Source organism: Athene noctua, chromosome 4 (genome assembly GCF_965140245.1).
Source record: "Athene noctua chromosome 4, bAthNoc1.hap1.1, whole genome shotgun sequence".
In the NCBI taxonomy this organism is placed as follows: Eukaryota; Metazoa; Chordata; class Aves; order Strigiformes; family Strigidae; genus Athene; species Athene noctua.
The window spans coordinates 40,984,451-40,994,818 of NC_134040.1; the positions used below are offsets into that span (position 1 = coordinate 40,984,451).

At 38.1% G+C, this 10,368-nt stretch overlaps 1 protein-coding gene across 1 annotated transcript in view; it reads left to right on the forward strand.

Moving 5' to 3' along the window:
• The window catches only part of LOC141959941 (uncharacterized), a 51,489-nt gene extending 42,583 nt beyond the window's left edge, over positions 1–8,906 (forward strand). Inside the window, exon 4 of the mRNA XM_074904347.1 lies at positions 8,801–8,906. Within this exon, the coding sequence (XP_074760448.1) occupies positions 8,801–8,829 (29 nt within the window). The 3' untranslated portion in view covers positions 8,830–8,906. The remainder of the gene's footprint in view (positions 1–8,800) is intronic.
• The last annotated feature ends 1,462 nt before the right edge of the window (positions 8,907–10,368 follow it).

Below are 10,368 nucleotides of genomic sequence, written 5' to 3' on the forward strand. Positions count from 1 at the left end.
TGTTTCATAGCCTCTGGGGAACTATGAATAGGCAGCTATGTCACTGCTGTTAGCATGGTGTTGTGCCGAGATCATAAATCCTGCTGAGAAAAAGCCTTTAAAGCTCAAGTGAAGCAATTCACTAGCTATCACTACCCAGATTTTGGGAGTCCTGCTGGTTTGCATCCAAGCCCAGCGTATGGACAGAGCGAGGGGATTAGCCCACAAAATTCTATGGAGGTGTGTTGTTGGCTTTGCTTGCCTAAGACTGTTGCAGGGATTGTTTGGCAGCAGGTCTGGTTCAGCAGTAGTTCTTCACTATCAGACAGCATTTGCAGGGATGAGGAGGAGTGCTCGCCTTGGGAGACAGAGGAGCCTTTAGGCTTCAGTGGTTTCTGAACCATTCTGTGCTGTGCTAGCCACTCTTGATGTTGTGTTCTTATTTTTCTTTGTTGACTCGCTTCATTACTTTTCCTTTTTGTTTTCTTTGACAGTTGCTTAAGTCCTGCTTTGGTGCTCATGGAGAATGCAAACAAATTTTGAATTCTTAATGTAAAATTTCATAAGCTGAGAAGCCAGCCCCAGGATATAGCTCTCAAAGTACGTCTTTAAAGGTTTTGTGTCCACTGCCCTGCTGCTGTCCTTGCTCTGCATGCTTATTCTGTTGCTGAGGTTGAAGCCTTATTATCACTAGTGAGTGAGTTTTGGAGTTTATGATAAATAGTTCTGTGAAAACCTCAGCTCAGTAATAATCCAAAAAGAAAGCAGAGGGTTAGGGGCAGTTGGGAAAGGAACAGAGAACAAAACAGAACATCATGTATTAATCACTGTTTTGCTTGTATCTTATTAAATACCATATGTAGCGTTGGTCCTGTCATTTTAAAAAGGATATAGTACATCTGGAATAGGTTCAGAGAAGGACAGCAACAATCTGTAATGTTATGGGATAGTTTCTATTTAAGGAACAACCAAAAATGGAAAAGCAGTTTCTCAGCTGGAAAGAGATGGTAGACGAGGGTAATGTGATCTAAGACTGTAAAACAGAGATTTAAAGAGGGGAAAAGAGAAATGAAAGGAGTTGAATTAGAGAAAAAAAGCACCTGCTTAACCTACTGCCCTGGAGGGTAATGAGCAGGGAGGGGGCAAGGCTGTGCCTGTCCTTGCTTCAGGAAGAAACCTCAAGTGGGGAAGTGCCAAGCAGTGGGAGAGAACTCCTATGCTGTCCCTCCCTTCCTACTCTTTTTAAGATGTGGGCTCCAGTGCCTGGCCCTGGGGGACATCCCTGCCTTCTCTGGCTTGCAGGGGAACCAGGGGTGGTCAGGAAGCCATCCTGGGGCAGAAACTCCTGTTACCGCTGCAGCCTGGCTGCAGATCTCAGTGGGCCCTGGCTCTTCTTCCCTGGCGACATGAAAAAAAAGGAAGAGGAAAAGGAAGGAATGCAAAAATTAGTTATGGGTTCAGAGCATGTTTTTGAATCCCCAATGAATTTTTATTTAATTGAGCTCCATTTAAAAATACTTTTTTCACATGTAATGACTTTTTTTCGGAGAAGAAAAACTGAAACTCTCAACGCTTACTTTTCTTTTTTTGCTGGCCTTTTTTTACATAAAGGGAATTCTGATATCATACTTGCAGGCTGACAGTTTTAAAAAACCAGGCAGTTTAATCATTAAAAACCAAACCGACTACATATTGGCAAAACCAGCAAAATTTAAATTGGGTTAACTATTTACCATAGCCTCAGGCTCCTGCATCAGCTAGTTTGATAATTACTTTCCTGCTTGTCATAAATGGAGAAATGCTAAAGGCAAGCTCTATGCCATGTAACACACATGCATGAGTTCTCCATTTATACTTGCTCACATGCTGACAGTGTGCTCCAGAAAAATTAATGATGCCAAACTCTAATAGCAAATGTCTTTTCAAGAGTGCTATTAAATAAGGTGAGTCAGCCTTGGGAGTATTTTGTTTAAGGTGGGGGACAGGAAGCAAAACTGATTTGGGTTACATTTTAAAATTTTCCTCTGGGCTTCTGAGGAACAATGCTGGGAAACTGGTTTTTCCATTCTCAGCTCCTCAGCACTAAATTAAACTTTTTCTTTCGTTTCAAAGTGCATACAATAACCATGTCTTATATTTACATTTGTAACCAGCTAAGCTAGTTTCAACATCCCAGTTCTGTTCTCCACAGTAAATAGAGCCCACGCCATCCTCAAGTCTACCTGGTAACTTTGATTTCTTCACTTTTCTGAAGAAATTAAAATGTAACAGTATTTTTTTTCTCCACTCTAACCACTTTTGAAGGCAGGCAGTGCTTTGCTTGAAAATAAGCAAATAACAGAAACGAAATAGAGTAATAATAATTCCTGTTGACATGGAACTGTTGGAATCACAAAGATGTTAAAGTTTTTTGGGACAGGAATATATCTCCAGCCTTGGATTCTTGTTAAAAGTCCTTACAAAGAAATCCTCTTGCACTACTGAGGCCCAGTGCATCAGGTGAGGTTTATCAACAGGACTTAATGTTTTTAATAAAACCAAAATTACGTGGAAATCTATTGCAGAAAAAGATTTGTAATATTCATACTCTGTAAGGCTGCAGATTGTGTGATGTTGTGCAGTTACGAGTGTCAAAAGATAAGAGCCTTTCCCCAAAGGCTTGCTCTGCAGAGGCAAGACAGAACAGACACGGGCCTGGGTGTGACGTGCCGCACACTTCCTGGGAAAGGGTAGGAGCTGCTGAACCAGTGATTCATGTATACTGCTTATATATATATATATATATATTTTTTTTTTAAGTTGCTTAATTCATTAATAATTATAATCACTTACTTAATAACTGGGTAGCCAAACATGATCTGTTTATGCCTATGAAATTAAGAATTGCATGCTCTGACATACCTGTCGGTAGCTAGGAGATGCACGTGTTTTACACTGTCTCTTTTACAGGATCTGAAAGATGATTTGAGTGAAACTATGGTAATTTAGTTTGTGGCACTAGTTAGCTATATTATTTTAGTGTCTTATTACTAATTGAAGACTCAGAAAATGGTGTTAAGATCCAAAATATGGATCAGAGTTCAGAATAGGCTATAACTTGGATCTGGTATATCCTGAAAATTGATGTGCTGTCTCTGCAAGATTTTTAGCTCAAACTAGGAGATTCAAATTGTATCTTGGTCAGAAACTCACAAACTCTGTTGAGGAGTGAGAGAAGAGGGGAAGAGGCACATAAGTGGCTGGTCTGAAATCACGTTCATGTAGATAAATTCACAAGAGGTGAGTATGGCTGTTACACATACATGTGTGTGTGCTCTGTGTAAATTTAGGCGAGGCGATCAAAGTTAGCTTGTTTTCTATCCATTTCTACTGTATCTAAGAGCAGGTATTTAGTACACAGACAGTTCAGAGATCCTCATGGACAGCCTAGGTGAAGTTTGGTGAGATCATTCTCACTTGTTCAAAGAGGCAAAGGCCGTGAAGAGAGAAGCCTGAAAAGATCTGCTAATGAAATGACTCAAGAGAGAGAGGACAAGGATGAAGGGAGATTCATGAGGACACATTTTTTTCAAGTAGGATATAGCATATTAGTGTATTGGATGATTTACACAATAGAGAAGTTTGCTCAGGTAGAATGTGGTGTTGGAACTTAAAGGAAGTTGGAACAGATGAGGTTTTTTGAGATGATGCTTATACCAAATCTTTTTATTATCCGGATGTGAATAAATTACAACTGTTGCGCAGCCAGTCTCATTAAGGAAGAAGGTTAAAAAAACCCAGTTCTTCAAAGTATGTGTAATTTGGCTAAATTAATTCAGAGCTGGGAAACACAACCACTGTACTTTGTTCCTGCATCTGCCATGACTGACCCTACCATTGTGTATTAATATGTTTTTATGCAACCATGTGTACTTATTTATTCTTTCAAATGTGTAGCTTGTCTAACTTTCCAGTGAGAGAACTTCAGTCATACAGGGAATATACTGAAACAAAGAAAAGTGCATCTGATTGTTATGTGCAGAAATAGTATCCCTTAAACAAGTCACTTAGGCCAAATCAAGTCCAGAAAGTGTGATGAATGATTTCAAGGGACAGAAGTAGTCGTGGAAAAGTTATTTTCAGATATATTTTGAATAGCTACCAGTTTAGGCCATCAGTTTCCAATGTGAGCCTGGAACTGTGTTAAGCATCTCAACTTCTTATATGGTGGAACATCAGACATCTCTGGTTGCAATACTGGGTCAGTGTGTGTCATATAGACAGTGTATTCCTGAACTTCCCTGAGGGAAATGCTGAGAGTGGGAATGAGTATTGGAAGTCCCTTAAAGCTAAAATTTAGACCCCCTTCTTGGTGGTTTGGGGGGATGCACTTTCACCTTGTGATTAACAAAGCAGAGTTACTTTCTGGATATTGCCTGGTCTGTTTTTTCTTGTTCTGTTTCTTTAATGGATCAAGAGATTTAGGAATGCAAGCATATGCTACCCTTCCTCTTTTCTCCCCTCCGTCCTGCTTAGTTCACCAAACACAGCTCACTGGTTAGAACACTAACGTAGGACGTGAAATCAAAGTGGAAATTTCTTCATGGTGGGAGTTTGCTATTGTCTGTTTGCTTTTGGTTTTGCCTTCTAAACTATTTTGCTGCGTTAGTCTGTGGTATTTTCTAGCTCTTGATTTTAATTTTGTTCTGAAGAGTGGAGCAACATCAAAGATTAATTGGGCCAAATGCATGTTACTCTCCCTTTGCAGAGAAGTGTCCTGATTATTAAGTATAGGCCTGGTTCCTCCATTTCCTTCTTCAAAGATTACTTATTAATATTACTGAAATTATTTATTCAATATGAAATGAAATGCATGCTTTAGGATGCAGATCTACATAGCTACCAAATGACAAAGTGGTTAGAGCATTCTCCCTCTAGCCTATTGCTTCTTTAATTATTATTAGACATTATAATAGCTTTAATAAGAGGGCTAGAGAATAATTCTATCTTAGAGATGTCCATTGTTCAGTTTTTAGGATGACTTCCCAGGCTGAGACTCATCTTTAATTTGGTCTCTTCTAGCAGAGGATAATCTTGACTCTACAATATCAAGATGAAAGCGTTCCTTGCTTTTGTTTCAGCTGTATCCTTTCTGAAAGGAAATCATGGGTGAAATATCTATATCTGTCAAATCAGGTTTCTCAAGAGCAAGGTTAAGAAATTAGGCCTGGCTCGTGGCTAACAACAGATGAGAGGCAGCTTGGGTCTGGAAAGATGGAGGTGCTTCTGGGTGTATGTAAAAAACTGCAGGTGCCTAAGACTTTTAGCTATCAAAGGCTAAGACACTTATGGTTACAGCTAGGGTTTTTTTTTCCAAAGTAATCAATAGCCAAGTGGGGACTTTTAGGTGCAGAGCTGTAAACTGCTTTATTCAGTATGCATATTAATTTAAGCCTGAAGCTTTTTTTTTTTTTTTTTTTTTTAAATTTTTCTCCCCTCCTCTGGCTATTTTGCACCCTGAAACAAAGGCAAACCAGTGACTATTTGAGTGATCCAGCCCCAAGCGATCAGCTCATGAGATATCGTGAGCTCACTCCTTTAAGAGAAAGCAGTTTATGCATTTTTTGGGATGGTCCATCTGATCTGCCCAGGCTTCTCACCTATCAAATAGGCTTTACTCTTTACCTGCTTAAGGACATGACTTTGTACACTTGAACACCCCTATATAAAAATGTAGAGTTATTGAAGATTGTTCATAATATAGATGACACATTTTTTTGTGATTCTTTGCAGTATTTTTATGGAAATGACCTTGCTGATTCATGTCTTTCTTCTCAAATGTCCCCAAGGAGACAAAAAACCCCCAACACATTGGATATGCAAAATTTGCATGAAATTTCAATTTCACTTGAGAGATCCATTGCCCTGAACAGTCACTGTGATTACAAAAGTTAACAGTCTGTCCAAATACAGTAATGATGGAAGTTATGAATTTTATCTGTACCCTAAATATCTTACCTTTGAAAGTAATAAATTAATGCATTTCTGATCCAGAAGACATGCTGTTTTATTAATTAGTGTACAAGGAATTGTTAGGTTAGATGATTATGTTCAATTAAATATAATGAATGTAATTAATATAGATTCTGGTTTTAGGTGGTTGAGTTAATAGTGCCATTAAATGCTTCTATTATGGTACTGCTTGTTGTATCGGGGAAACAAAGTTTAAAATGAAAGAGGCAAAGTATTTTTTCTTCATTACTCTCAGCAAAATAACTTCTTGTTTGTAACATGTGCAGAATAGTTTACATTTCTTCTGTAATTGCTAAAGCTTATAAATCACTATATTAAAATGTATTCTAAAATTTTGCAATACATCCTTTAAAATATTTCATTACAATGTGGTTACAAAATACTGTTCACAGTAAGAGGAGTGTACTTGCTTCAAAGGTTGCAGGATTTATTTACTAAACACCTCATGTTCTGTAAGATAGGTCTAGAAAATGACCAATAACCCCCAACAAATACCATTTGAAAAGAAAGTGGTTCCAAGTAAGGATTTCCTGTGGGTGTTTTTGGGTCTTTCTGGTTTCTGCTGTTTTGTTGTAAGGAGCTGGTAGTAGGAAATTTTGTAGATTCAGAGGGTAGCTTTATGCCTCAGAGTTCCTAAGCCACCAAATAAAGAAGAAACTTATGACTAACCAGATCTGGAAAGTATATCATTTCTTTTTTCATATGTAAATGAGATTCAATTAAATTTTGCAGCATAACCAAGTGTTGACATAACTCTTTCTTTAGCATTTGTTTACTTCACGCACAATGGAATATAGGAGTTTTGGAGGCAATGTGTTCACTTCTCTTGGATGTAAGTCTTAAGGGTCAGAAAACTCTGCTGATCCAGTAGCAGAGAACATTCAGCAGATCAGTCTGTCCAGAAAATGCACTGATGATAATCTTAGAAAGACTTGGCAGAACACACTGCCCCTTCCTATATTAAAAAGCAATAATATTCCTACTTTGAAAAAAACTGAGCAGCAAAAGCTTGATTTAGTGAACATATAAATTAGAATCTCAAGAGGTAACTACATAGCCATGTAGAAACGGGATAAAGAAACATACCAGCAAGCCATAAAAGAGCGTTTGTTTTCACATGGTGATTAGTGCTGCAAGTAACTTGTAGTTTCATTGTGCTAATAAAATGCAGACTAAATGTGGTTTGAACAATTTCTATTTGACGTTTTTAAGAGAAATATTTCAACCTTTTCTGCTCTGCAGCTGGTAGTACTGCATCTCTCATAGCTAGTCCATTAAAGCAAACTCTAGATGCTTTAAAATTAAAAATAAAATTGACCTGTTACCAGTGCTGATATGTGAAGTTTGGATTGAAGGACATCTGTTCTAAATACACATCTTGTAAGGAAATACAGTTGGTTCTATATTTGCTTCGAAGTGGCAGTTGACTGGAGTTTTTCTCCTCCTTCCTTTGCTGTGCAAGAATGAAATTTCAGCCTCTGCGAGATGGATTTTCCCACAGTTGTTACCAACTTGCAACATGTCTCTGCGTTGCTGAAGCTGTGGGTGTCCTGTAGCTGGCTTACTTAGACCTCAGTGCAACCCGTTGGTTCAGTTTTTTGGGTGCATCTGGGAAAGAACAAGAAGCAGTTGCATGTACTTTCATCTTGCTTTTCCTGCTTATGGAAGACTCTGATGTATGAACAATGAGTGTCTCCAAAAGCAGCCCTTCCTCAAGTGAGCTGTTGATAGAGAAGTTCTGTTTTTGTATGAATGATCTATAGTGTGAGAGCTAATCACTTTATTTGTATGAGGTCTTTTCATAGCAAAGCCAGAAAGATATAGCCCTAAAGCAACTATTTTACATTTTGCTGCTGCATCTGTTCCCTCTACATCCTTGTTCTCTTAACAGAGAAGATCATATTATGTTTTTTTTCTCCTTACTGCTGAGAAACTCAAAACTATGATAATGTTCTGACTTCATGAGCTGAAAAAAGTGGCCAAAAGACATGCAAATGAGAGAGAGAAGCTTTTCAGTATTGCACAAACTGTACAAAATTATTCTGCTCTAACTTGGGCAGTTGAACTGAAGAAGGAAGCAGTGACTCAGAGATAAAAGTGGCAGAGGCACATTCTTGTAGATGCTGCTGCTTCCATTTCTTTCCTACCCCAGTCAGAGGGATGGAACTCAACTTTATGCTTCACATGTGATATTTCTAAGCAATACCAAGATCAAGTGATACTGAAGAGTCTCATTTAATGACACGTATTTCTCTGACACATCCTAGATTTCATAAACATTGAATTTATTGCTTACAGATTTTGCTTGAAATGATAAGTTTGAAAATCATTATGCAATGTCAAATTCTGTCTAGGTTGTTTCATTGTTTAAGGATACAATAAACCTGTAATAACATCAAAGAGATTTTTTTTTTTTATTATGGAGGGAGGGTGAGAAACTATTACATTCTTGTACAAAATTAGGAGACAAGAAAAGACAATACTATCAAATGTGTCCAGGCTGTTATGTTATAAACTTTTTTACCTTGAAAAATATATGATAGGAGATGCCTCTGTCTTTCAGTTATATAAAACTCCAAAGTAGAGCTCTAGTATTAACACTGAAATGTTCAATATCAGATCAATGTAGTCCTGAGTATTATAAGAAACTTAAATTGACAGTATGTCACTGATGGGAGCATGAATGGATTTTTTTATGCTGTTATAAACAAGATGTAGATCAGTGCCTGTAATCTAATCTCTAAAAATTCCCTCCTACAACTGCATGTGTCTGTTATACTATGACTTTTCTTTTTCTTTTTTTTTATAGAAAAATCCTCTCCTCCTGTGCATACATAATATTTGAAAAGCAACGGTGATGAACTCTTTAACAGTTCTCTCTACAGCACCAATCCTTTGAACTTCACAATTGTCACTTGCTCCTTTTTCTGTACCAAAGTGAAACTTAAAGACACTGGCTGCCTTGCAAGTTGTGATGCCGCATGATTTTCTCACCAGTTTTGTTCTGAGACCTATCAAATTCTGAATAATTTTCTACTTTTATAAGCTATCATATTAACTTTGATGAAGTGATGCTGCTTGGATCAACATAGAAATTCAATTCAATAGTCCATGATGCAGAAACTTGTTTATATAGCAGTAACGTAAAAATAATAAACTCTGCCACTTCCTTGCTGATTTCAACATAAAGGCCTACTGACCAATTTAAGAGATTGGAGTGTTGGAGTTGTGTGCCATGAAAGCCTGCACATCTGAGGAGATGCTGCAAAATGAAGTAGAACGGAAAAGGAATCAGAAGTACTTTAGTGACCTGAGTGCATGACACTAAGGTGGTGAAAGTAATGTAAAATGCATTAAATGAGGTCTGAGACACGATTTTCTTGAAACTACTTGGTGTGTCAGAAGGGAGAGGCTTGTGTTTTAAAGAACTTCCAGTTTTCTTTTGACACTGCTGCAATAATTTAAAAAAAAAAAGTTTCAGTACCTGTAACTCAGTACCTGAATATGACTTCTGCAGAACCTTGTAAATCCTTCAGATGGAGAATCTGTATAACGGGAGTTGGAGGAGGTCCCCTGGTGTCCCTTTTGACAACAAAACAAGATTTATTCGTTATAGATATCTGGCTACTCTAAATTCATTATCCATCATTAAAGATGATAGCACCAATCTCTACTGGTAGAGTCTACAGACTGCAGCCAACCCTTCAGCAGGTCTCCTCTATCAGCACAAAACAGTGCGGTGTTCTGCAGGTTTCTACATCTGTCTCATATGATGTCAACTGCCACTGATCTGAGAAGAGATGAAAAAGAAAATTTCATTAAAGAAATGGATGGGGTAAGATGGCTGGTGGAGGAAGGTGGGAAAAGTTTCCATTCATATTCAGCAAAACTTTAGTGTCAAAGGGTCACTGCAACCTTTAAAAGGGCGTTTTTAATAGTTCAGTGTACTTACAGCTCATATGACAAGAGACTTTTTAGAGGTGATCTACTGTTCTCAGGCTGGATTTTATGCAGACTGAGCAAAAGCAACTCCAGAAGCTAAGCAAATACATCTACTTAATATACCCATCTTGGATCTTGACAATATTGGCTTTTTGGCTGCAACGCTGGGTCTGCTTCAGCAACAGAGCCAGCAGCTATTGTTTTTTCCTCTGTTGCCACCAGTAGATACCAGTGCAGTGATGTGGAATTACTACCAAATGCTTCAAATAGTGACATGGGCATCTCCTTTGTTCTTCCCCAGGCAGCTGCCCAGAGGCCATTAATCCGTGACGGGGAAAGAGGAGGATTTGGCAGTGATTTGACTTGTATGTTGACAGAAGGCACATGAACAACTGTTTATTTCAAGAGTCTTGCTGGGTAACTCTGAATATATCC